Source organism: Moschus berezovskii, chromosome 2 (genome assembly GCF_049115385.1).
Source record: "Moschus berezovskii isolate FMDL1 chromosome 2, NW_MosBer_1.0, whole genome shotgun sequence".
In the NCBI taxonomy this organism is placed as follows: domain Eukaryota; kingdom Metazoa; phylum Chordata; class Mammalia; order Artiodactyla; family Moschidae; genus Moschus; species Moschus berezovskii.
The window spans coordinates 64,989,410-65,016,862 of record NC_142461.1 but is presented as its reverse complement, the minus strand read 5'-3'; the positions used below and the strand labels follow the sequence as shown (position 1 = coordinate 65,016,862).

The 27,453-nt window shown below is 54.3% G+C and overlaps 1 protein-coding gene across 1 annotated transcript; it reads left to right on the top strand.

Moving 5' to 3' along the window:
* Positions 1 to 20,826: 20,826 nt before the first annotated feature.
* INHBB (inhibin subunit beta B) lies at positions 20,827 to 27,109 on the top strand. Its single transcript, XM_055398455.2, has 2 exons — positions 20,827 to 22,009; positions 24,451 to 27,109. The coding sequence occupies exons 1-2, from the start codon at positions 21,559 to 21,561 to the stop codon at positions 25,224 to 25,226; spliced, it is 1,227 nt and encodes a 408-aa protein (XP_055254430.2). The 5' UTR covers positions 20,827 to 21,558; the 3' UTR covers positions 25,227 to 27,109.
* Positions 27,110 to 27,453: the final 344 nt, after the last annotated feature.

Genomic DNA, 27,453 nt, shown 5'->3' with positions numbered 1-27,453 from the left:
AGCTCTTTAGAAAAACGCTTTACAAACAATCTATTAGAGTAGTGGGTGTGGTTAATGTTACATCAGCGGCAAGTCCGAGCACAGACCTCTGTCATGGTTTTGGGTCTTGCTTTTGATTTTTCTCTGAGGACAAGGTGAAGTGAAGGATTCATGTTAAATTCCCTGGAAATGAGTTCATTCAGGTAGGTGTAGTCACGGAATCCCTGACAGTGACTATCTTCCCTCGGATGCCCTGGGGAGCCACCACAAGGCACAGCTGGAATGTGAGGGGGTGGGGGGCCCTAGGGTGACAGGGGAGACCCACGAGGGTCCCCTGAAGCTGAGAGGCACCCTGATGCTCTATCATGGGAACCTCTGGACTTTGGGTCTGTAGCTGGATGCTCAGCTGCCCACAGAGGCTTCCTGTGGGGTAAGGGGTGAGAGGCAAATGGGGACAGTGATGGGGGCTAATGCAAGGCCTGCGTTTGCCCAGGGAGCAGGGTCCGTGCAGGGCGCTGACTGAGGGCTGTCAAGCCAGGGCCATGTGCAGGACTGAGCCTGCTAACCTGCTCAAAGGTGGAGACACGGATGCTATCCCCTACGGCAGGCACGGGGACCCAGTGTCCCCGAAGGCACGGCCTCAAGCACAGAGCTAGATTTGTTTTACTGTCACAGTGACAGCCCAAGCCTCGCCTACCAGGAGCCTCTAGACTGGGGGGGGGGGAGCGGGGGAAGGTGGCTGTACCGACAAGTACAGAGAAGCACTTGAGCGCTTGACCTTGAGGCTGAGCTTGACCAAACGAATTGGACTTTATCAAACACAGAAGGATATGCCAGGTAGAGGGTCCCAACAAAAGGATGTGGCCTTTGGGGTCTGAACGGGTGGGTTTTCAGATCCACAGGACTCTCATCGTGGCTGGATGCCAGGTGATGTTGGTCAACAACATCATGAGGGGCAAGGCTGGCCCGCAGGCAACTGGCCACACAAGACAGATGTCTTCGTAGCAGCGGGGTCTGGGGGAGGCTTTGAAGCACACAGACTGATGCGCTGTAAATCTACTTCCTTGAGTGAATTTTTCATTCTTAGCCAATATGTTGGAGAAGGCGATGGCACCCCACTTCAGTACTCTTCCCTGGAAAATCCCATGGACGGAGGAGCCTTGTGGGCTGCAGTCCATGGGGTCGCGAAGAGTCGGACATGACTGAGCGACTTCACGTTCACTTTTCACTTTCCTGCATTGGAGAAGGAAATGGCAACCCACTCCAATGTTCTTGCCTGGAGAATCTCAGGGACGGGGGAGCCTGGTGGGCTGCTGTCTATGGGGTTGCACAGAGTTGGACACGACTGAAGTGACTTAGCAGAAGCAGCAGCAGCAGCAGCAGCAGCCACTTTGTACAAAGACCAGAAAATCAGTACCCTTCTTTGAGGATAAGACCTCCTGAGTAGGAGAAGGGTGTTTGTTCTTTTTATTTTTGTGGTGGTTTTACAGAAAATTTCAAAAAAATAGAAGGATATGTGGGTCTGTCACCCATTCCAATGGCCGCCAACTTGGAGTGAGTTTTCAAGCATAAACCTAGAGGTTAAAGGTGCATTTTAGGAAGCTGACCCACAGCACCTAGGGGCTCCCTGCAAGGAGCTGAGCTGGAGAGAGGAGAGGTGGCTGGCCTTGCAGCCTTGTCAGGTGAGGGATGGGAGAACCCAAACCAAGGCAGAGGGTAAGGCAGAGAGCAGGGAGCTGGGAGAGGTTTTGAAGCAAAACCAATAGGATTTGGTGGCCAACCAAGCGTGAGAATAAGGAGGAAGGTTCAAGGTGAGACTCTGTGACCTATGGGTGAGTACTGGGGCAGGAAAGGGCCAGAGTCCAACCACAGTCCTTGAAACCCCGGAGACCCCACACACTGTCTCAGCTTGTGTATGTTTCTCTCTCTTGTATTCCTCTTGTATTTCCAACGTGAAACTCTTTGAAGGAAGGTAACATTTCTTCCATTGGAGAAGGCAATAGCAACCCACTCCAGTGTTCTTGCCTGGAGAATCCCAGGGACGGGGGAGCCTGGTGGCCTGCCGTCTATGGGGTCGCACAGAGTCGGACACGACTGAAGCGACTTAGCAGCAGCAGCAGCAGCAACGTTTCTTCCACGTCAAGTATAGACCCTCAAAAATGTGTGTGGCTGATTTGGTGACTGATGGTAAGGTTCATGGATGATTGTGCTGTTATATACCAGGTTTAAAAAAACAAAAAGCCAAGCTGATTTCAGAGATGGCCTAGAACAAAACAATTTCTTAGAAAAGTATGGGGACCATCAAGGTGGTGCCAACCCACTGGGTCTGGGGCAATTTGGGGCAACACTGGTGTGGGCTTAGCCATCTCTTAGGGTTTCTTGTCTTTCAAAGTGAAACAGAGAGGGCCTCCTCCACCCTTTGCTTCTTGAGAGATGTGTTGAGAAAAATCCACGTGGCAAAGCTAAAGGCATGCACCACACTTGGTTAGAAGCTATGGTTCTTGGGGAATTCCCTGGCAGTCCAGTGGTTAGGATTCCATAGCAGGGGGGCATGGGTTCTATCCCTGGTTGGGGAACTAAGATCGTGCATGCCTTGTGGCATGCCCAGTAAATAAATAAATGTTTTAAAAAAGAATAAGCTGTGATTTTCACCTGGCCTCCTGCCACCTTTGCACAAATACATTCTCTGTGTGCGTGTCCGGGACACATGCATGGACACACACCTACTGCTTCTTCTCAGGTCAGGCTCTTCCAGGCTGCTTCTTGCTCTGTCACATGGGTAATCCTGGCAGTTGCCAGACTTGTTGCTGTTTGCAAGCCTACCCATTGGTGATTACCCAGACCGGGCTACCCTGTTACTGCTGGCTTCTGTCCAGCGGGATTGCTCAGCTTCAGTTTCTCCCCAGATGTTCATGTCTGCTTGAAATCCCAGGGCAGGAAGGGCCCCTAGGAGGTCCTCTGGCCCCCATCCTGCCTCAAGGCAAGACCAGATCACAGTCAAACTGACCCAGACAGCTGGGGAACAGGCCTGCTGGTAAAACCTACAAAGTCCTCCCCTGGGTAACTGGCTCTGACAGTTAGGAATCTCTTCCATCAGGAAACAGCTGACATCCAGGGTGAATTTGGATGCTCACCTCTAGAGCATCTGCTGGTGGGTTTGAAATTCTAGGTTTGCCATTCTGTCTGAGGGAAGAAAGAGTGGGCAACAGGATGTGGATTCAGTGTTGGGGGTTTTGCCACCCATCAGTGAGCTGTCTGATGCTCTGGGTGCAGCCTCAGCTCTGAAGTGCCCCAACTTTACTGGTGGATGGTGAGTTTGGTCCATAATTCTAATGAAGTTTCAGCAGGAAAGAGATGAGGGCAGACCAGGTGGGTTGAATCCCATCAGCACATGCATTGGTTCATTCACTCGTTCAGCAAATTCATGTTGACCCCACACTTCTGCGCTCTGCAGGAGGAATTAGAATCAGGAGACCCCCAGGTTCCCAGGGCTGGCTAAGGGCAGTGCCTGCTCCAGGCTGCAGGCCTCTGGGGCTTCTGTGGAGATGCGGAGGTGTGTTTTGAATATATTTGCAAAGTCTCACGTGTGTGCTCCAGGCTCTCTGGAGGGATTCAATGAACTATTGGAAAGAGCTGCTCCCCGGGCCGCCAGCCTTTCTTCCACGTCGCTCACACGGTGGCATCCAGGCCCGTACCATACCCACCATGGCCTGTTGTGCGGCAGCCACTCAGTGAAACCGCATCAGTGGTTCTTGGAGCTACACGCCTTCCCCACCATCGGCCCTTGGGAGCCCATCATGAGCTAGGTTGTGTTCCCATGCTCCCCAAATTCATGTGTGTGAGTCCTCATCCCTAGTATCTTAAAACTTGGCTGTATTTGGAGATGGAGTCTCAAAAAGAAATAATAAAGGTAGAAGATCATCAGATAGGGCCTAATCCAATGCAACTGGTGTCCTTATTTATTTTTTTTAATTAAAACATTTTTCCCCCAAGCTGTACATGTTGCAGGATCTTAGTTCACTGACCACATATTGAACCTGGGCCCCTGCAGCAGAAGCGTGGAGTCCTAACCACTGGACCACCAGGGAAGCCCCTGACTGAGGTCCTTATAAGAAGAGGAGATCAAGACACAGACACCCACAGAAGCAGGACCATGTGAGAACACTGGGAAAAGACAATTGTCTCTCAGGGAAGGAGAGAGCCAGCCTCAGAGGGAGCCTTAGTCTTGGATGTCCAGCCTTCAGAAGTAAGATACAATGTGTTTCTGCTATCGAAGCCCCTAGTTGGGGGTACTTTGTCCTGGCAGCCCCAGCAAATGTACACCTTTGTGGGGAAGAGGGGCTGTGATTTCCATCTTGAGGTCTATGGTTCCTCCAGACTCCAGAGAGGGAACACTGGGCCAGTTCCTCAACTTGCCCAGCTTAGGTTACCGCATCTACAAAATGCGACTAGTGATGGGTTTGTGGTCAGGAACTGATTAGTGTTAAGGCGCCCGGGCGAGGCTCAGCCTGATCTGCTGCAGGAGCCCACCAGCCTGGGCGGAGGCTGGCTCTGGGTCCTATGTGTGGTGGGCAGGTGCTATTGAGGCCACATATGTAAAAAGTCCTCAAAATATTGGATTGACCAAAAAGTTTGTGGTTTTCTGTAACATCTTACGGAAGCACCTGAATGAACTCTTTGGCCAACCCAATATAAATCGTCTGTGTTTGCGGTAGAACCCGGGATAGGAAGGTCTCGGAGCGGACTCCACTGGGTGGCAGGTTTCTCTGACTTGAGAACATGAATGGCGTGGAAGGTGCCTGCCTGGGGAACTATGAGTTACAGAGTGCTGCTGGCTACAGTGAAGTTGAAATGCTGGGCTGTGAGTGACCTGCCCGAGGAAATACAGAGGCTGCATGTTGGTCCTGGGATCTGTGGTTCTTTATGTTGATGTACTTCTGCATCAGCCTCCATCTGACCAGGGGCTGGCAAGAGGGTCTGCCTGGCCTGAGCCTGGTGAGGGATGCATGGGAGCCAGAGCCTAGGACCAAGCTGTCCAGGCCAGGGGGTAGGGCCAGCGCGAGCTCTCCAGGGCTGAGCTCCTGGTGCAGAGAGCTACCCCCAAGTGGAACATCCTTGTTTAGCTCTGCGTGGCTGCAGAAGCCAGCTCATCCTATGTCAATACCCCAAGAGCATCGTGGGGCCCAGGCGTGTCCCTTCCTGGGGTGGGTACCACTTCCTCTTTTACTTGGAACTTGTCTCTCAGAGTGAAGTTACCTTTGAGTCTTTCTGACCTTTCTCTGCCCCTAGAGCTATGACCTCCTTGAGGGCCATTGCAATCCTAAAAGTCACTCTGTGAGATACTGAGTCTGGGAGGTCTCTGGGGTGGAGTGGCTGGTGATGGTTATTCTGGAACCCTTCTTTGGGTGGCTCTTGGGATCTTCTCTGCACCCCTTAATTGTATTTTAATATTTCTATCTATCCCCTTTCACACAGCAGTTACTAAAACATCATTAATTAGGTTACACACACCCTGTGTAACCATGATAGAAAACGCCAAATTCCAGTTGACAAGAAGCCAGCAGCCCAACCTTTCTTTTAGCTGAACAGAGAGACCCATTATGTTGGAATTTTATTTTCTTATGGTTTGGAACCATTACATCAGCGTTGATGTAATAACATGGTTAACTTCAGAGGTGTATTTATTTTGGTTTGGAGTTCAGATAGCTTAGCCGTTAGCCTGGGATTGAGCAAAACCCAAACAAAGCCACTCAAGCTTGAAATGAGCCATTTTGCCGACCTCCTTCTCCCCTCCCCAGATAAAGACTCTTCAGATGTATTTTCATCTCGTGGCAAAGGTGGTGACCTCAGGGCTGATGGATTTTGGAGACAATGTTCTTTTTTATCTAATGTGACTGGCCAATGCGGTGTTGACTAGCTGGGTGCTGAGAGGCTAAGCAAGCCCCAAACCAGAAAAGATTCAGGAATTCAACAGCAGCTTCTCTGAAGACGGACTGGGATCTGTTTAGGCTTCCTTTGCAAGTCCAGTTCTCCTGAAATAAGTAGGTAGAGGGAAAGCACCGCCATCCCGGCGGGGGGATGGGGGAGGTTCCTGTTGGTGTCTGAGCCCAGGGTCTGGGTCTCCAGATAAGAGCTCTCCGTGTCCCAGAGGGTTTACTGGAGGCTTCTAGTTGTTTCCTTCTGGGCCCAGTCTTCAGAGGACGCGAACAGATGGAAAGGGCTCAGACACTGGGTGGTGAGACCCTTTCTGATGGGGTGAAAGCATATGAGGGCTGTGGGCTGACCACAAAAGCTGGGCGATGTGTACGCGGGGTGGATTGCACTAATCTGTCCAACCTCAAGTGTGCTTGGTAGTTTCTATAACCCAAATATTATGCAATCTAATAAAATTCCGGGTCCTTAAGATGTTCCTTGATACTTAGGGAGAAGGAAGCAGAGGATGGGCATGGGTAGTGGGGGAGGGGCAGGGGCGGGAGGCAAGCAGACGTCTGAAGAACACAGGAGGATGCATCCATCTGTAAAGGTGTGCCGTTTTCAAGGAAGGTCAGGGTGACCTGGTGACCTGGCTTACTGCTGGTCCTTGCGCACAGCCAGATACGCCAGCAGGGTGTTTCTACTCAGGGGGATACTCTGGGGTCTCTGGGGCAGGAGGCAGAGAGGACTGAACAAAGATCCGACATCCTGAGAATTTGCTGGGAGCCAGTACCACCTTTTGCCACACCCAGGAGACTCAGCAACTTGGGACACTGAAGCCACAAAGCACACCCGTCAGGCTGCAAAAGGGAGAGGCTGTACAGCTTCTGAGGAGTTCCAGGACCTTCATTTAGGAAGCGGGAGACTCACCTCTCCTTCCAGGTGCAAACATTCAGGTATTCACGCATCCAGGTTTAGCCCAGGTCCTGTATTACATTCAGCTTCATAGACTCCCAACACCTCCCAGCAGCCTCCTGGCCTTATTGCATTAGGATCCCTGGGAGCAGGATATGCAGGCAGGCTGAGAACCACTGGTCTGTTCCCCTGACAACGGGTCACGGTTCCAGTGCCTTTGATGTTGACTCCCAATGAAGTGAATCGGGTACCACACCTGGATGTACTCTTTTTCCAACATGTCCATCCAGGACATGCATCCCCACTGCCGTAAAAACAAGTGTTGCAAGCCCTTAGTGGTGACCACCCACCCAGGTCCCTGTGTGGAGGACATCACTGTTGGAGGCCCGGAGACAAGGGGAGACTCTAGAGGCCGGTGACTTTCCCCTCCTTGAACCTTAAACTTGATGTAACATCCACTTGACACAGAATGTAGAACACCCAAGTACAAACACAGATGCACAAATATTTGTAGAACAGAAGTATACAAACACAGATGCCACTGAGACGAGTGTCATGAAAAACATTCACCTTTTTGTGTGTGATTGCTGTTATTCTCGATCTTCTTTTTATTGCATTAGAGCCTAACCCCTACATTTAGACTCACGACCTGCTTGTATTTAGCAACCTGCAGTTTGAGAAACACTTCTCTGGGCAGTTGGCAAAACAAATTCTGAGGTGGTGGACTGACCAGCATTTGGTCATCCCCCCAGAGCAGGGGAAACTGACTCAGAGCCAGAAAGAGGCCAGAGGGTTCAAAGGTCCTCCCCCCAGACTGTGAGAAGCCCCAAGAGAACTGAGACGGTGCAGGGACTCTGTCCTGTGGGGAAGCTGTACTGGGTGGGGCCTCAGTCTCCCTTTGCTGGCTCTGAACTGCCCCCAGGATCACAGAGAGTTGACCAACATCCAAGATGTTGGGTCTCTAGACCCAAGCCTATTTGGTGCTCACTCTCTCTGGGGATCTTGCAGAGCAGGGTTGGAATTGCTCATTATCTGGAATGATCCTGCGTACCTAGGCTTGAAGATGGGGACCCCTCCCTGGCCTCCCATTCCCCTAACTTGGCCCCATCTCTCTGCTGGCCTCCACAGTGACACTGCTGGGAAGAGCCTCCTAGCAGGTCCGTTTGCTCATCGGCTTTTCTTTCCAGGGCCCCCTTCACCACCAAGAGCTGAAATGGCTCTTGGATCTTATCAGTTACTGACTCCCGGGATGAATTCTCCATTCTCGGGACTTGGCCACTCCCGCCACTTGGCAGCTGGCCCTGCCTCTGCCCCGTCCACTGCTCTAGCCTGAGTTCTCTCCGCCCTGGCTGGTTCTCCCACCGCTCAAGGCCAAAGTGCCTGAGGGCCTCACCCCTGGCCGCCTCCCTTCCTCTTGTCCATCGGCACCCTCTGGCTGGGGGAGCTCATTTCGCCCTGACTTTCAGTACCATCCATATGCTGGCAGCTCCCAAATTTGGTTGCCCTCCGCCCCAAACCCCAAAGTTACTCCAGCTGCTTATTCAGCAGCTACTACCGGTGCCCAATGGGCCTCTCAAAATCCATACATTCAAGGGGAATTTGTTATTGCCCCACCCACCTCCCCCTTCCCCATAAGCCATACCACGTCTTCTTGATTGCTCAGTCTCCAAACCTGGGATCCACACTCTGAGTTCTCTCTTGCCTTCATACCCCCACACTCAATCCATCAGCACATCCTGTTGACACAAGCCCCCAAACAAAGGCCAGATCCAGCCACTTCTCACCACCTCCACTGTTGAAATGCTGGCCTGACTACCATTATCTCTCACTTGGATTACTGCAACAGCACCTAACTCATCTCCTTGAAGTCTAGTCTGCACCCTCAGCTAGAGTGATCTCGTTGGATAAATCATATCACAACTGCAGTTGATAAAACCCTCTGAAACCTTCCCACTGTACTTAGAAGAAACTCCAGGCTCCTTGCCACACCCTTTGTGCCCTCTCAGTATTTATTCTGTATTTCTTACTCTTTGAATGAACCCTTGTTTAATTTGGAGCAGGGCAGCACCACAGAGTCGGACACGACTGAAGCAACTTAGCAGCAGCAGCAGCAGCACCCAGCTGAGTGTCTTTACTTCCCAGCCTCCTATACATCTACTGGTGGCCAAGGAGAGAAAAGCAAATTTGTTGAATGGGGCTTTTGGGATTATTCCTTCAACAGAGCTGGCTCAACTAAGAGGATGCAAGGATTTGCTCTACTTCCCTGCTTCCCACTGTTTGAAATGAAGATGTGATGGATGGTGCTCCAGCAGCCATCTTGTAATTATGAAATAATTTTGATGATAGACACCGCATGATATGAAAAGCAGAATAAGTATGTGAGCCCGATGACCACGGAGCCATCTTACCAGGCTTGGAATTCCTAATTCTGATCTTTTCCTACATGAGAACTATCTTTTGTTGGCCACTGAGGTCAAATCTAATCCTAAGGAGTGGAACTTACAAAGCTCAATGTGATCTAGCCTCTCCTTCTGCTTCTTTTAGTCCTTTTCTTGCTTCACTGTGTTCCAATCCCATTGGCTTGCTTTCTATTCCTTGAATGTTCTAAGATTAGTCTTACTTTGAAGCCCCTCCCCCAGATCTCTGTGACTGCCTCCTTATCTTTGGATCCCCTCCTCAAAGAAGTCTTTCCTACTCATGTAGCCTTCGGACCAGTCTTCGTCCCATGAACCACCTTTTAAAAATTCATGACACTTTTCACTCTTGGAAATTCTTTGCTTTTAAAAAAAATCTCTATGGCTGAGTCAGGTCTTCTGTTGCTGTGCTCAGGCTTTCTCTAGTTGCCACACACGGGCTCAGCAGTTGCGACGTGTGAACTCTAGAGCAAGGCCTGAGTAGCTGTGGTGCATGGCCTTAGTTGCCCAGAGGCGTGTGAGATCTTCTGGGACCAGGGATCAAACCTTTGTATGTTGCATTGGCAGGCGGATTCTTAATCATTGGACTACCAGGGAAGTCCAGAAATTATTTGCTTTTAAAAACATATTTATTATGTGTTTCTTTCTTAGTAAGTTTTTTGAAGACAGAGATTTTGACTGTCTTATTTGCTTCATATTCAACGAGTATGTGTTAAATCAATCAGTGGAATAAGATGACTTTAAAGAATATCTGAAAGAACTTTACCTTGGGTGTCTCCATCCATCACAGAATTCCTTCCCATGTATTTGAAACTAGGTTTGCCAACACCTGTGGCTCATTCATGGTTGCTGGGCTTAGCGATGGCCATAGATACATGAAGACAGCATAGTCTTGTGCTCCATAAGACTAGAGTCTAGCTGCCAACATGGATGATTGAGCTTGAGGGTGTTAGTGGTAAAGAATCCCCCTGCCAATGCAGGAGACTCAAGGGATGCAGGTTCGATCCCTGGGTGGGGAAGATCCCCTGGAGAAGTGAATGGCAACCCACTACATTATTCTTGCCTAGAGAATCCCACTAATAGAGGAGCCTGGCAGGCTGCAGTCCATGGGGTTGCAAAGAGTTAGACTTGAGTGAGCGACTGAGCAGCACAGTAGAGGCAAGTATTGAAGAGCTAGCTGCCGGGAGGGAGACACCGAGGGAGGGGCAGTTGGTCCATTTCAGTGGAGGCAGGAGCTGACTCAGAGGAGCTTTGTGGAGGTGACTTTGGATACATGATGTTCCTAAAGCAGACAAGGTTTGGGGGGAGGATGCTGCAGTTGGGGGTAATGGCATCAGTAAAGATTGACGGGGTGAGGCACCCAGTGTGACCAACTCTCCCAGTTTGTCAGAGACGATCCATGGAGTGTCCCACTTCTAGGGAAACTCCTCAGTTCCCAGAGAGCCAGGACAGTGGTCATCCTAGAGACATATGGCTATTCGGGTCACTAGAAGTGGTCCCTGGTGGCTGCAGGCGAGAGAGCGTGAGCATCTGGGGCTGACGAAGGGAGTGCTTCATCAGAAGCAGAAGAGCCTGCAGAAGTAAGAGGAGCCTGAGACCTCGTCGGGGATCCGAACCACTGCCCTGACAGTGAAAGTGAAGTGAAGCGAACTCACTCAGTCGTGTATGACTCTTTGCAACCTCATAGACTGTAGCCTAACAGGCTCCTCCGCCCATGGGATTTTCCAGGCAAGAGTACTGGAGTGGGTTGCCATTTCCTTCTCCAAGAGATCTTCCCAAACCAGGGATTGAATTCGGGTCTCCTGCATTGTAGGCAGACGCTTTACCGCCTGAGCCACCGGGGAAGTCTCCACCTGACACTGGAGACCCCAATAAAGACTGCACGGTGGAGAAGAGACCCACGTTGTGGGGAAGAGTTAACTGTTTATGAGCTGGAGAATGATTCTTCCTCCTGGAGCTGCAGGTCACCAGCCTGCCCGGTGGCGGGGGCAGGAGTGCCCATTGCCGCTTTGTCTCCACGCAGACTCTGGCTCTAGACCAGTCAGACTAGCGGTGTGCTGTCACCCAGCCCCCCTTCCCCGGCACTGAGGCTCACGGGTGGCTTTGGGAGAGCCACCAGCTGCTTCCTTTGGAGCCTCTGATAATCGCATCGTGCAGACCACACCTTCTTGATGTTTCTAGGGAAAGTCATTCCAGGGGAATCTGGGGAACGTTTTCTTTCTGTGGCTGCAGGGACTCGGGAAGAACAGGAGGACCTGGGCAAGTCTGTGCTTTCCCATCCAGTGGGGTGGTGGCCATATGACCCATGTGCAAGGCCCTGTGGACCACCTCTGACATCCGGCTTGTCCATGGGCAGGAAGAGGCCCCCATGCCAACTCCTGCTGCCCCTGACTCCTCCTTCTCCATCTCCTCCCCTGTCACACACTCCTATAAATTCTGCCTTCTAAGTCTCTCCTGAAGCCAGGAGTGAGTTCTTAGAGGCCAGAAAAGGGACTTAATATTGTTTCCCTCAGTCTTAATCTTACTGGCGAAAGTACCCTGAGACTGGTCATTATCCCTGTATTTGGTGACTTAGTTACACACCCCTGCTACACTAACACATGTGCACCCCAACACACACATCCCAACACACAAAACACGTATGCCACCACCACACAACAGTACAAACACTAATACACACATTTGCTACACACACTTTAACACACACATAGACCCATACCCAAGGCACATATACCTCAACACACACACACACACACACACACACACACACACTTTCACCATCCAGCCTTTCGAATTCAGTTCCTGCAATGACCTTTCAGGGCCTACCACCGTCCTCTTCCTCCAGCTCCTGGGCTGGGCTTCAGTTTGGGCCTCCATGTCTACCTTTCAGCATAAGATGTCCCTGCAATCCTTTCCCCCAGGGACTCGGCCCGAGGGCTGCCCTGCTGGCCTCCCATGCAGTCTGCTTACCTCTACTGCTGGGATTCAGCCATCCTGGGATGAAGTCCCCTTGAAAGTGGGAAAGCTCCCAGGTTTAGAGGCTGACCCCCTGAAAAGACCACCTCCTCCGTCAACCCCAGCCTTGAACTCTAGATCCTGAGGTCTGGATCAGGAGGGACACAGTGCCTTTTTGCATCCACAAGTCTCCCTTCCCCTGGGCAGGTTGCCCCCAGAGTGCCCTATCCAGCCTCCCCCTGGGACCCCTCTGTTGAACTTGGCCTTCTTGGTCACTTCTGTAGCCCCTCCAGCTTGGTGACACCGCCCTGTCCTGGCTTTTCTTCCACCTCTCTGACTGCTCCTTGTCTGTTTCTTGTCTTCTTTTTCTTCCTGCTCCCTATCTGGGTAGTCACCCCATTTCAGCGATACATCTGCTTGCTCTCAGGGCTGCTGTGGGAGGGTGTGGTCCTGACATCAACATGACCCCGCTGGGGTCTTTCTGCTCCTTATTCAGAAGTCTGCTATCTGGAAGGCCCCAGCCAGATACTGTCCCCAACCTCTTCCAGGGTCGCTCCAACCCTGGGCTCCTCTCTTCCCTCCATCCTTTGCAGATCCCACAGTGCTGGGGAGGGGAGGGGAATGGTGGCAGGGGAGGGTGTTGCCCACTCACTTGCTCCCACATGCTGCTCTCTGGGGTGCCTAGCGCTTGCTGCCACGAGGGCTTCGCATCAGAGTGCCACAGCCCTGAGGCTGCCTGGCCGATTGCTCTGCTCCGATCCTCTGCATAGTGGCATTCTGTGTGGCAGATAAAAAAGCACTTTGGGAATAAAGGCATCGGAAAGGATCAGAGATGATACTGAGAAGCCCTGAACCCAGAATATGCCCTTGTGGCTGCAGAGGATGTCACCCTGCTACGTGCAAGATTTTGGGCAAGTGTGTCAGAGTATTTCTATATTGAATTGATAAGGGATTCTTGGGGAAGTACTTCCCTGCTGTCCAGTGGTTGAGACTTCACCTTCCAATGCAGGGGGTGTGGGTTTGATCCCTGGTCATGGAGCTAAAATCCCACATGCCTAGTGGCCAAAAAATACCCCAAAACATAAAACGGAAGCAATATTGCAACAAATAAAGACTTTAATAATGGTCCACATCAAAAAATCTTTAAAAAATAGGATTCTTGGGGAGTTGAGCTGAGGTAAATAACAGTTTGACCACATTCCTTGTAGACATCAACAATGTCATAAGGGATTCTGTATGAATGCTTTTTCTGCTTTTTCTTAGCTTCTTCTAATTAGGGAAAGTGAATGTCAGTGGATGAGTGTTTTAGCTCCTGTATCCTTGATGAAAGGCAAGGCGCTGGCAGCTTCTTTTTATTTTGAATTAAGTTCCTTGCTCTGTGCTGTAATTCCTGAGTCAGTAGGACATTGCGGGGGTTCCAGAAGTGTCAAACCCTCTAAGGGAGGTGACGCTCAAATGAAAGTTGAATGTTGTCCATCCTAAAGATGCTGGTTCCTTCCTCCCTCCCTGCCGTTGTCTCCTCTCTCCCTTCCTTCCTCTCTTTCTTCCTTTCTTTTTCTTTTCCTATCTCTTTTTTTGGAAGGGTAGAATAGGGCAAATCCTCAAACCCCCAGGGCTTGAGAAAAGCTTGCATGAAACAGCTCTGGGCAGATGGGCCCCGCGCAGGGAAAGCCTTGAGAACGCTGGAGTTCACCAGGGTCCCGCTCCCGGTTCTATTGACGGCGCTAATGCAGACCAACTCTGGGTCCCTTTTACCAGCTCAGGGAACATGTACATAATAGTTATTTGTCCTTCAATAGGCCAGAAGGAAAACACTTCACCCCCTGCACAGTGGGGGCTCCTAATTAGATATAAATACATTTATCCATCAAGCAAAAATCAGAGCCTCTCCTTTTCATTCTTCCTTTTTTTTCTCCAGGATTTCAACTCATAAGCTAATATGTGGGGGAAGGGAAGGGGCCAAAAGAGCTGAATGCTCTTGGGCCCAATGAGGGGTGTAATAAATGCCTCTTTTCTGGGATCAGCAATTGACTAACAGAGGCCCGGGGCCCAGCCTCTGCCAGAGGGAGAGGGCTGAACGTGGAGAGGACTTGACATTAACACAGCTTCAGGAACCAGGTGACAGGCCTGGGCTCTGGGGGATGAAGCTGGTAATCGTGCTGGGTCTTTTTTCCTTCTTCTATAACCACAGTGGTTACCTGAAGAGTTACCTTCGTAGGTTAGACAGAGACCATTGTACTGACTACGAGGATTCAGTTAGTGTGTTCTGAAAGGAAGGGCAGACTGTCTGTGGAGCACAGCATCACAACGACCTCTTTCTGAGCTGCTTTACGGTGGAAGCCCCCCAGGTATGGATCCACAAGAATTTGGGGCTTACAAGTGCACTGCGGTCTGGGGTGACCTGTGGCAACAGAGGTCCTTAGCTTTACAAACATAAATGAACGAACATGCTCACGGGTGTTGTTTAAAAAGTGAAAAAGATGTCTTTCTTACCTGCACCTGTATATGAGGTTAATTTCCCTATTTGTTTTTTTTTTTCCGTCTTGTCCCTGACTTTCATTAGAACCTGAGAAACACCGTCTTGGTTCAGCCATGCATTTTTCATGACTGGTGACTCACTGGATGGATCAGGCACACCTCATCCCTCAAGGAGCAGATACAAAGGTCAGTTCTGAAGTTTAAGAACATCTGAGGACCGAGGAATGACATTTAAGCAGAGTTTGATGCTGGGACCCAAGTGTTCCTGAAGTGGACACAGTTGGGTTTGGAGACCCAAAGAAAAGAAACTTTAGAAATGCTCCCCTTGGCACTTCCCTGGTAGTCCAGTGGTTAAGACTTTGCCTTCCAATGCATGGGGTGCAGGTTTCTTGTGGCCAAAATGTCAAAACATAAAACAGAAGCAATAAAGACTTTCAAAACGGTCCACATCAAAAAAATCTTAAAAGAAAAAAAGGAAAAGAAATGCTCCCTTTCCCCATGTTAGCTGCAAAATAACCAGCTCTTTGGGTTCTGGCCACATATAGGCACCTGGAAGCTGTATACAGGATCACTTACGGCAGAAATGGGGTGGGGGGAGAGCCTCAATTCTTCCTGCTTATCCCCCCACCTGGCACCAGATGCCCAGGACTTGTGTCATGAGGAAAAAGGTCACACCCCTTTCTTCCTGGTGGTCTTCACTGCCTCCCCAATGCCAGTTGGGGGCACTTCCAGCCCCCAATGTTGCCAAGTCTTCCTCAAACTCCTGCCAAGGGCCACATGCCCTTCTGGCCTTGACACCCCTTTCTGGACTGACAAGGCCTTGTCCCCATGGGCTTGCCCTTGCTCTTCACCTGGACCATATGTTCTCATCACTTGGGTTCCCCTCAGCCGATCTTCGCTCTCTCACACGTCCACCTGGATAACGCCACCTTCTGCTTCAAGTCTCAGCTCAGATCGTGCCTTCTCTGAGCCTCCTAGCAGATGGAGGTGTTCCTGATCCTGGCTTCTGCTGTACCACAGGTGTAAGCAAGCTGCCAGAGCCATCCTGTCTCCCAGGTAAACCCAGGGGGAGGGGGTGAGCAGGGTCGGGACATTGATTCTGTGTTGCTAGATCCCCAGCAGCTAGTTCAGTGTGGTTATCGAGTGGATAGGAAGGAATTCTGTGCCAGAACTAGTTTGTGATGAGCAGTTTGAAGTGGGACACTCACCAAATGCTGTATTTAGCACCTCTATTTTTCCAGAAAAAAACACCAACTTGGACAGCCATCCCTACGGGCCTGCTGTTGAAATAATTCCTGAACATTCAAAACATGTTGAATCCTACTCCCGCATAGCCTCTGGCACTCCTGCCCCCAGTTTTGCTCGGGAAAGAGGATGGGGGCTCTCTATGTTCCCTCAGGCTAGCCCATTCCCAGGAATGGAACCACGAATACAGTGATTTGTGTAGTTCTTGCTAACTACAAGTAGATTTCAGGAGACCGGGTGCTGAGGGAATCGGGTCAAGAGGAATGGCTAGACAGAAGCCCTGCAAGGTGATTCTGTGGTTGGAGCTGGTTTATAAACAGCACAGGGCCATGCAAAGGTGTGACATGGCTGTGTCAGATGCTCGTGCCAGGTGGGAAGCTGGGGAAGTGGCACGCGTGAGGTGGGATGCCCTGTGGATCCACTGGAATTCTTGGGTCTATATTTGAACCCCAGGACCACTGGCCAGGTCACACACAGGTGCAGGTGAGCAGGTGCTGAGTTGGGTGCCAGGCATGGATGCTCCATAGCACAGGTGGAGTTTCAGAGATGACTGGCATCATTTCCAGGCCACAGCAGAAGGACTTGGGGATGTGGAGGGCTGCTGGGGCTCTGGGAAGGTGGGCACTGTTGCCCTGGTGAGAAATAAGGGGCTGCCTTATTAAAGCAACCCTCCCATGCCCTCTCTCTCATCAAGGACTTTCCTCAGGATGGAAAACGCATGAGGCGGTCTTGGGGCTTCTGGAACGGGCTCTGTGCTGGTACCTGGGCTTTCATGCAGGTCAGCTGGTGGCCCTCGGTCCCTGTGGCTCCCTGGCTCCATCCTGCTTTGCACCTGGCACCGGTTTGTCCTGCTCTTGGGCCTGGGGCTGCTAGTGGGCAGGCTGTCTCATGTGGCCTGGCATGAAGCTCCTGTTCAGATAGCGAGCTGCCCTACGGAGTGGTAATGCATGATGGTGATGCCTGGCAGTTGTAATGCATGATGGTGAACACAGATCCCTGGAAACCATCTCGGACAGAGGCCCCTCTCCATCCCAGGCCTGGAGCACCCATGTTGAGAAGGACTTTCCCCCAACACTCTGTAGGGTCCGTGTGGCCAAGAATTGCATGCTGAGATTCACTTTTATCATTTGCTTTGTCATTTCTGGACATCTTCGTCAGCTCCAAATTGACACTGAGCTGTGGGTTATGCAAAACAAAACAATACACGATTGTGAGAGCACGTGCTCTGAGCTCCCTGGAGGAAGCCTCTTCATACTCTGAGCGCCTGGATCCATGTTGTCGCCATGTTTCCTCCTGCCTTTCCCATTGGGCCCGAGTTCCTTGATGGTGTCAGGGAGCCAGCATTCCATGTGGGGGCGGCCCGGTCCTGCAGCCGGTCTAGAGGGTGTTGGCTGAAGTATTGATGTACATTATTGTATTCAAAACTGACAGGCGCAGTCACATCCCTGGCTCAGACTGAGGGCTGAGGTCACCCTCAATCTAAAGGAGAACAGAGTCCAGTGCTAAATGAGGCTTTGAAGCAACAGGAAAAGGTCCTTGCCCCTCAGTAGGGAATCGGGAGCTCCCCCACAAAGCACAAGGTGATCTGGAAGAACTCAATTTACACCCTTGGCTCCTGAGGGCTGGGGGATCAGCAGAGGGCGGGATAATCCCAGCTTCTCGAGCAGATGGTTTCTGACTACCGCTTGACCCAGTTCCCTCCCAGCAGATGACTGGCAGCGGGGCTGCAGCTCCTTCATCAGGGGAGCAAAATGTGGACCCTCTTCTGAACCTCTTCTTCCCTCCTCAGACCAGCAAGGACATGGTGGTTTTTGCCTCTTCCCAGCACCAGGGCGATAAGCAGGTTGCTGCATCTTCACAAAGGCGTGGAGCCCTCTCCTCTTTCCACAGCTCTGTCCTGCTCTGTCCACAATAAGAAGGGTTGCAGGGCTTCCCTGATCGTCCAGTGGTTAAGACTTCACTGCAGGGGGCCTGGGTTCAATCCCTGGTCAGGAAACTAAGACCCTGTATGCTGTGGGGTGTGGCCAAAAAATAAATAAATATAAACAAATACATACATAAATAAATGGGCTTTCCTAGTGGCTCAGAAGGTAAAGAATCTGCCTGCAATGTGTTAGGCCAGGGTTCAATCCCTGGGTGGAGAAGATTTCCTAGAGAAGGGAATCACCCACTCCAGTATTCTTGCCTGGAGAATTCCATGGACAGGGGAGCCTGGTGGGCGCCAGTCCATGGGGCCACAAAGAGTCGAACACAACTGACTAACACTTTCACAAATAAATAAATAAAGGGTTGTAACTGAGAAGGCAAGGAACACTACTGTGAGTTTGTGCTGAGAAGTAGAGGTGTTAAGTCCTTTGCTGGCTTACTGACTTCTCTCAATCCATCAATCAGTCAACCAACCAAACACGGGTTCAATAAGTGCACCTGATTATCTTCCAGGTCTGGCATCACACAGAGGCCTGGGTCCCTGTCCTCCAGGAACCTGAGGCCCCACAAAGGAGATAGGTGAAGAGGTAACATCTGGGCACTGGGCCAAACCAGCAAACAACTATTCAGGGTACAAGAAGGCCATGGTGGCTTCACCAAGAAAAGATTGGGCTGGGTCTTGAGGACTGGGCACGAGTTTCCCATGTAGGTTGGTTGTGGTGATGGAAAGGACCAGTAGACCAGAGCATGTGTTCCTGGCAGAAGAGGCAAGCAAAATCACAAAGGTGGGTTGGGCTGGCTCAGGGCCACCGCGTAGAAGGTGGTGGTACAAGCTGCCCAGGAGGCAGAGGTACCTCCTCTCTGCTCAGGGATCCCTAGGCTCTGGGACAGGGCCAGGGGTGGTAAGCCGAGGGAACAAAGGGCTGTCAGTTTGGGAGTGGCAACGATTTAGGATCTAGAGAAAGCCCTAAGGAACCAGAAGGGTTGCCATTTCGGGGACCCTACCGGTCCCCTATTTCGGACTTTCGGTTGATAAACCCAGAGCAGCCCATTTTTGCACCGTGGGACCGGCCCTGCACACCTTTGAGTCGGTTCCTCGGATCGGGAGGGAGGGGGCGCTCCGCCTCCAGACTTGCGGACCTCGGTGAAGCTGCGGTCCGGCTGAGGCTGAACGCCACAGTACCCCGCTGGCCTGAGAAGCTCGCGATGAGGGGCCGCGGGTGCTGGGGGGAGCCCTGAGCCGGAGGCCGCGGTCCACCTCGGTTGTCCCGGGCTCCCCGAAACGCTAAGAAAGCTAAATTCCCTGCAGTTCCGTTGTTATGCGGCGCGTCCACTGTGGGTGGGGGTCTAGGCAGTTGAGACGAGAGCGCAAGGCCGCGTTCCTGCTGCACCCTAGGAGCACCGTCCTGTTGCTGCTCCACATGGTGGTCGGGACGCCAGGAGGGACGGAAGGAACGGACTGCACTTGGGGTTCTGGACGAGGCTGGGATTCTGGTGTTCACTGACAGCATCTTTCGCCTAGCGGCCTAAGAACGGCAGCCTTGGAAGGGTAGTTTCTTGAGTTCTGTGAGGAGCTTGGCCCAGTTGCCTACTTTAGGGCTCCCCACCAGCCAGTGTGATAATAGTCGTAACTGTGCCCCGTGTACGCACAAGGCGGCAGAGACTAGGATGGGAAGGCTTTAGCCACGGTCACTCCGGCAAGGCCGGCCGTAGCGGAGCCTCGATTGGGACATGGCTTTGTCTGAGGCCAAGATTTGCCAACTGGGGTGGGGCGGGGGGCGACCGCAGTGGTGCTGGAAGCCTCGCCAGCCTGCAAGCCCAGAGTTCGGGAGGCTCATGGGCCGCGAGGCCGGTTCCCAATGCAGTCAAGGAGCTTTTCGGGGCGCGGCGCCGGCAGAGGCAGCGGCCCCCAGACTCCTCCAGTCTGCGGGGTCCACGTCTCACCCAGTGTGCCGGCGGCCCGGGGCGCTCGGCTCCGGCACTGCAGCCCCGGAGCGACATCCACCCGCCGAGCCAGTCCGCGGCGCCCGCGGCCGCCCCGCCGCCCCCGCCTCGCCGCGGCCAGCGAGGGAGCACCCCAGGAAGGCCGGGGGCGGCTGCGGCGAGGAGAGGTGCCTCTCCTGGCCTGGGAAGGCGGCGGCGGGGACTAGGGCAGGGCCTGCGCGGCCGCCGGGAGGAGACGAGCGCTGGGATCCTGGGTCGGGAGCCCGTCGGTGCCGCCCGCCGCCCAGGCGGGCGGGGGTCCAGGGCGCCCACGTGGTGAGAAAGTTTCGAGACCGCAGAAGTGGCCGGGTCTTGTGGGGCGGGGAGGAGAGGGAGCGAGCCGGTTCGCCCCTCCTTCTCGCTAAGGCAGAAGGAAAAGAGCGGAGGGAAGCTGGGGTGGGCGGGGAGCGGGCAGCATCAACCTGAACAGATTCCGCCTTCCCCTCCCCCTGCATCCCCCCCGCAACCCCGGGAAGCGGAGCGGGGAGGCGCGGACAGTCTCCTCCCGCACGGCCAGGGCGAGACTCTCCACCCCCCACCTTTTTTTTTTTTTTTTCCCCTTCCAACCTCTATCACAACGCGCGGGCACATACGGAGATTGTGCGGCTTTTTTTTTTTTCACCCTTGGGAGAAAAAACGAGGAGAGTAAAAGAAGAGGGCAAAGCGAAGAACTCCTCCTCGGCGGGCTCCGCACTCTGCCGCGGCCGGGCGCGGGGACGCGGCCGCCACCCGCCGCTCTCTCCCGGCCCTGCGGCGTGTGCCGGCGGGAGAGCCAGCGAGGGCACCCGCGCCGGGGACGCGGTGAGACTTTTAGGAGCTCGAACCGCCATCGCCGCCGCCGCGCAGGCAGAAGAGACCCGGACGAGGAGGGCCCCGCCGCCTCCTAGCCTGGCGCTCGGAGTCCCGCCGGCCCGCGCAGGCGGGCGGAGGGAGGCAGGCGGCGAGGAGGCGGGCGGAGCAGAGGACCCGCCGGAGCGCGCAGCGGCCGGCCCGCCCGCCCGCCTGCCGGTGGATGCGGCGCCCCGGGAGCCTGGAGACAACTTTGCCTTGTGACGCGCCGCGAGGACTGCAGGGCCCGCGGCGCCTCTGAGCGGGCCCGCGCTCCGCGGCGCTCCCGGCACCGCACTCGCTCCGCTGTCCGCCCGCCAACCCGCGGAGAGGACGACCCGCCCGTCGCCACCGCCCGCGGGCCTTCCTCGGTGCTAGGCGGCGAGGGCGAGGGCGAGGCGCTCAGGTGCGAGCGCGGGGCCCCGCCGCAGCGCCCGCCGCAGCGCCGCGCCAAGCCGCGCCCGGCTCCGCTCTCGGGGCTTGGGCACCTTCGCTTCCGTCTCGCCCAAGTTGCGTCGACCGGCCCTTTTGCCACCTTCCCCGCCCGGCCGCCAAGCCGCCGCTGCCGCTGCTTTCGCTTCACCCGAGCCGGGGCAGCGGGGCCCCGACGCGGAGAGGATGGGGGAAAAGCTGCGGATGCCGAGGCGCCCCGAGACGCCCGTGCGGCAGTAACCCTCCGGCCCCCGCCTCGCCCAGGGCGACTCTCCGGCCTCCCGAGGCCCACGGCGCCCCTTCCCCGCCGCGCGGGAACCCCCGCGGCCCGACCGGGCCCCCTCCCCCTGTGAGCCGGCTGCGGCCCTCCCGGCGGGCGGGCGGAGGCCCGGGCGGGGGCGGGGCGGGGCGGCGCGCCGGGAGCCGTGAGCCGCCCTGCGCTCGGCTCGGCTCGCCTCGCGGCGGGCGCCCTCGTCGCCAGCGGCGCACCATGGACGGGCTGCCCAGTCGGGCGCTGGGGGCCGCCTGCCTTTTGATGCTGGCGGTCGGCTGGCTGGGGCCCGGGGTCTGGGGTTCGCCCACGCCCCCGTCGTCGCCCGCCGCGCCGCAACCGCCCCACCCGCCGCCCGGAGCCCCCGGCGGCTCGCAGGACACCTGCACGTCGTGCGGCGGCTTCCGGCGGCCGGAGGAGCTGGGCCGGGTAGACGGCGACTTCCTGGAGGCGGTGAAGCGGCACATCCTGAACCGCCTGCAGATGCGGGGCCGGCCCAACATCACACACGCCGTGCCCAAGGCCGCCATGGTCACGGCCCTGCGCAAGCTGCACGCGGGCAAGGTGCGCGAGGACGGCCGGGTGGAGATCCCGCACCTCGACGGCCACGCCAGCCCGGGCGCCGACGGCCAGGAGCGCGTCTCGGAGATTATCAGCTTCGCCGAGACAGGTGGGTCGGTCCCTCGAGCGGCCCTCGCTACCTTCTCCAACCGCTTCTCTTCGCTGACTCTGGCCGCCGCCGCCGCCGCAGCCCGCGCGCCCTGGGGGAAACGCGGACTGCTGGCTCGGCCCGCTCGCCTCCTGCCCTGTGCGCTCCGTCCGGGTTGCAGTCCTCTTCTCGAAGGCAGCAACCCCTTCCTACTCCCCTATCCCCGCCGAGGAGCGCTCTGCCCTCCACCCCTGCTCTCCGAAACGGGCCCCAGCGCCTCTGGGCGCGCGTCCCCCTCCCGGCGGACGCGTGCAGCCCTGGCTCCACGGGCACTCGCTTGGTGATTGCTTAATGTTTTTGTTTCCCACGATCGGAGTGTAGGCTTAGCAGTATAGATGGAGATGTATGTGCTTGTTGATATCCGTGGGCCGGAGGACTGTGTGTATGTGTGTGTGACTGTGTGTGTGTGTGTGTGCCTGCGTGAGAGGCCCCTGGGGCCGCTTCCATCGCCGGGCGGCGTGGGCTTGCCAGGATTGCTGAAGCTTCGCTGGGGAGAGCTAGGCAACCTCTCTTCCGATTGTGTGGGCACCGGAATCGGTGGAAGGCAGGCTTCTCAACAGGTCCCATCATTTACGCAGAGAAAGGCTGCAGCTCAGGGGGCAGCCCCGTGCCTCTCGGCTTGCTTGGGAGCTGAGGCAGCTCCCAGGCTTTAGAGCCAGCAGAGTTTCTAGTTAACAAAAGGTCGGAGTCCTTTCTGGAATGTTCCTCCGGCCCTATATTGCAAATTTTTACCACTGTCTGAATATAAAAATCAAGCGAGGAAAAACATCTTTCGAACTTTAAAAGAAGGAGAAAAATGTGCTCGCGCTGAAATGCTGCAAGTGCTTTCGGCTCTGCTGTCCTTTTCAGGACTTGAATGAGCTAGGCTGGCTTTTGTGCCTGGAGCTCAGCCCCGTTTGTGCAGGGGGACTGCCGAGAAGGTCGCAGGGGGAAGCTCGGGTTTGGGCAGGGCAGGGTGGGCAGGGAGCCTTGGCGGGGGAAGAGTTGGTGGCAGTTGTGTCCCCAGGCTGCGAATGCCTCCCCCCCCAACCCCCAAGGCAGCAGGCAGACTGTGCAGGTGCCGCCTGGGGATGAAAAGGGATGAAAAGTTTTGCATGGCCGGGTGTGGAGAAAAGCAGAGACAATCAGGGCTGGTTTGTGCTTAGAAAGAAGTGCATTGCCGTTTTAGCTGTCCGACAGAGTCAGGGGAATCTGGACATGCAATTAGAGAGCTTGGATTAAAAGGTGCTTTGGGGCCCAGAGCAGAAATGTGATTCTGGAAGGTCGAGGAGGCCTTTTGGTCCCGGTGGCACAAAATGACAGCGGGGGCTGTTATATTTCTGGTCGGTTCCACGGAGCCAGCTCTTTGACTTATAAATAACAGATTCAGGTCACAGGCAGCTCGTCCAAGACCAGCTTTTAAGGCTGCACTTTCCCCCATTTCAAAGTCAGATGTCAGTGTTATTAGAGGAGCCAGGCGAGGCCTGAGGAGGGGGCTGGGAGGGGGGCAGTGGTAGGAGGTTTGATAAAACCAGCCGAGGCCACACAGTTGGCTTATTTGTTCTTCCTGGAGAAAAAAAAAGTAGGGATTGTCAGAGAGCAGGGTCACTGAAATGTAGGATGAGAGAGGATTCCTCTCTCAGTTGGCATGGCCTCTCTTCTTGTTGAGCTGAATTATTGAGACAACTAATAAACCAATTCTCCTTATCCATGGAGACTTCAAATGTGCCATTCACGGAGAGCCAGTGTCTCATGAAAGGGGTGGATTTCAAGTTTCAAGACTGAGTGCCCTGTCCCTTGGAAGTACTTGGAAGCAAAGGCTGCACTTTGCAGACTGCAAAGCACACGTTCCCGTGTCAGAAATCTGAGCAGAGCTGACTTGTTTGCAGTGGAGGTTCCACTGGGGGTTGGATCAGATCATGCTTAGGTAAACACTGGAAAGAGGCTGTAGGTGGCTCAGCTGGATTTTGCAATGCCGTAAGTTAAAAAAAAAGGGAAAGAACCCAAACTCTGCTAAAACAACCCACCCCAAATCCTTAGTGAGATCCTGGTTTTGTTTTTCAGATTTCACAGATACCCATAACAACTTGTTAAGATCTTGGCCTCCTGACAAGTTCCTCCGTTGAGCTTTGAGGCCTGACAGCTTGTCTCCAGGGAACCCTGGCCTGGGAGAGGTGAGGCCGGTTTTCTAGGCCCGGACCCTCCGGCTCCAGCCTGGTCCGGGCTTCTCGATAGGAAACAATTTTCCCTGCCTCTCCCAGGTTACCGTTGGAGGCCGCGGCCTAGGAGTGGTATTTCTGGTCAGGACGGTCCTCCAGCGGCTCGGCCAGGGCCCGGTCTAGCGTCATGCGGCAGAATGTGTTTTCTGCAGTGCCTAGTGTTCTCCTTGATCTAACTTGGCCTGCTCTCTCGCTTCTCCGCAGATGGCCTGGCCTCCTCCCGGGTCCGCCTGTACTTCTTCATCTCCAACGAAGGCAACCAGAACCTGTTTGTAGTGCAGGCCAGCCTGTGGCTCTACCTGAAGCTGCTGCCCTACGTCCTGGAGAAGGGCGGCCGGCGGAAGGTGCGGGTCAAGGTGTACTTCCAGGAGCAGGGCCCTGGCGACCGCTGGGCCGCGGTGGAGAAGCGCGTGGACCTCAAGCGCAGCGGCTGGCACACCTTCCCACTCACCGAACCCATCCAGGCCCTGTTCTCGCGGGGCGAGCGGCGTCTCAGCCTGGACGTGCAGTGCGACGGCTGCCGGGAGTTGGCCGTGGTGCCCGTGTTCGTGGACCCGGGCGAGGAGTCGCACCGGCCCTTCGTGGTGGTGCAGGCGCGGCTGGGCGACAGCAGGCACCGCATCCGCAAGCGAGGCCTGGAGTGCGACGGGCGGACCAACCTGTGCTGCCGGCAGCAGTTCTTCATCGACTTCCGCCTCATCGGCTGGAACGACTGGATCATTGCGCCCACCGGCTACTACGGGAACTACTGCGAGGGCAGCTGCCCCGCCTACCTTGCGGGGGTGCCGGGCTCGGCCTCGTCCTTCCACACGGCCGTGGTAAACCAGTACCGCATGCGGGGGCTGAACCCGGGCACCGTGAACTCCTGCTGTATCCCCACCAAGCTGAGCACCATGTCCATGCTCTACTTCGACGACGAGTACAACATCGTCAAGCGGGACGTGCCCAACATGATCGTGGAGGAGTGCGGCTGCGCATGAGGGCGCGGCGCCGTCGGGGCATGGGGACCAGGGTGTGGCAAGTGGAGCGCGGTGATGCCCGCGAGGTGCCCGGGGACGGCCTGAGATCTTTTCCTACTTCCTCATCCAGCAATCTGTCAAAAACAGAGGGAGAACCCTCCACGGACACGAAGGACTGGACAATGCACACGTAGACGCGCACAGCCAGACGCATCCTGCCACCCACATGGCAGCCTCCGGGATCCCAGCAAGCGTATGCGGTGATAAATGGCAGCTCAGCCACAAATGCCTGTCACTCGGTGAGAATGGGGTGAGCAGCCACCGTCCCCCGACGCCCCCCCAGCTGGCCTGGCCACTCTGAAACGCGCCTTCCGAGCACGCAGAAAAGCACAAAGACAAGAGACCCAGAGGGGGAAAGAGCGAGGAACCGGATCCTGGAGAGGAGCAGCAGATAGCGGGGTGGGGAGCAGGCAGCCTACAGAGGGCCGCGTCCCCCTTTGCCCGTGCAAGGCCTCCAGGGTCCCCACATCTCTTGGCTCCAACATGTGGGCTTGCTCCCCTGGCTTGGGATATTTCCTGCTGCGGGGGACCGGGCAGTCTGTTCTTTCCCATCTTCGGAGAAGGAGGCCCAAATAGGCTACCACCTGCCAGAGACCGGAGACCATGGAACTGTGGTAGTGACCATTTGACTGTCGCTTGGGGCCCTGGTGTGACTTCTATGTGTGTGTGTTTTGGGGGTTGGGGAGGGAGGGAGAGGAGAAGGGTCTTAATTTGATGCTTTAACTGATCACTAGCAGTTGAATGGTCATTCATTACGGTTGTATAATTGAAAAGGGACTCTTCTACCAGGTCTGACCTTTTAAGTTAAAATCTGAACTGTTCCAAGTGGAACGAAAAAAGTTGCAATCTGTGCCCTTCCCTGGGAAGACTCCTCTAGGACTGGTTAGGGAGGGGTGGAAATGACTCTTAGGCAAGGGGAGGGTGAGCTTTTAGAAAGAGGGAATGGTGGGGTGAAGGCATTCTGGAGATGCTCGGGGGGGTGGGGTTGCCCCTTCTGCAGGGGTTGAGGGAGGTGAGCAATTGAACGGGTCTGGGGAAAAGGGGGAGGCTTTCAGCTGCTTTGCAAAAATGGCCCATGTGGGCTCTGGCCCCAGGGCCAGCCACGGATATGGCCCCTACCTGCTCTCCCGCCCCGCTCCTAGCACTTGCACACCCGCCTGAACGCACATATACAACCCTTGCCCATCCGCGTGTACCCAGAAGTGGCCCTTGGCAGAGCATTGAGCTCACCCCAGAGGTCCAAGTGCCATGTGAACTATGCAATTTAAAGGGTTGACCCACACTAGATGTAACTGGACTCGTACGACTCTTTTTATATTTTTTTATACTTGAAATGAAATCCTTTGCTTCTTTTTTAAGCGAATGATTGCTTTTAATGTTTGCACTGATTTAGTTGCATGATTAGTCAGAAACTGCCATTTGAAAAAAGAAGTTATTTTTATAGCAGCGAAAAAAAATACAGTTAAATGTATTATACATAATTTTGGAACCAAAGAGGCCAACAGATCAGTTTTAATTTTTATTAGATGGTGAGGCCATCTTTATGAGGTGGACGTTCTGAACAATCCCTTGAGTGGCCTGCCAGCGTTTCAGGGTATACATGGATTTTGTTTATTCAGTTTGATGTGTCTTTTCTATCGTTACACACCCAGAAGCTAGAGTAAAAGCGACAATGGTAGAATGCAGGTGTGTATCCTTAAATCCCCATCTTTATGTTTATTTAATAAAGCTCCCCTTAGGTTCTGTTTCATAATAATTTAAAACCAAACAATTTTTTCCCATAGACATGCTGTTAAAGTATTTTACATTTGTGTACAGTTGAAGAAAATAAAAGATGGAGTGCCACAGGCTTCCTGCCTTGTGTGATATCTGGGGTGGTGGGCTCCGGGCTGGAGGGGGCAGTTGGGAGGGCGAGTCCAGGTGTCCAACTTTGAAGCCAGTGCCTCCCTGGGCCGCACCCGGCACTCTTTTGAGTCCTTGCCACAAGCTCGGATGTCAGGCAGAGTCTCAGAAAAATGGCAGGAGATCAAAATGAAGGACAATTAGCAAATTCATGAATTACACATTTGTTTACCCTTCTAGTCCCAAGACTAATTATGTTGCACCAGGGCCGAGTCTATTACCATTTGAAAGTGCCAGTGAAGCCCCCTGTCCCTGGGAGGAAATGTGAAACCTGAGAGGTTGAAGC

Excerpts from the sequence above, each read along its gene's own strand:
- INHBB (XM_055398455.2), top strand. The coding sequence starts at position 21,559 with ATGGACGGGCTGCCCAGTCGGGCGCTGGGGGCCGCCTGCCTTTTGATG. Across the intron at positions 22,010-24,450 it reads TATCAGCTTCGCCGAGACAG|ATGGCCTGGCCTCCTCCCGG; the intron begins GTGGGTCGGTCC and ends GCTTCTCCGCAG.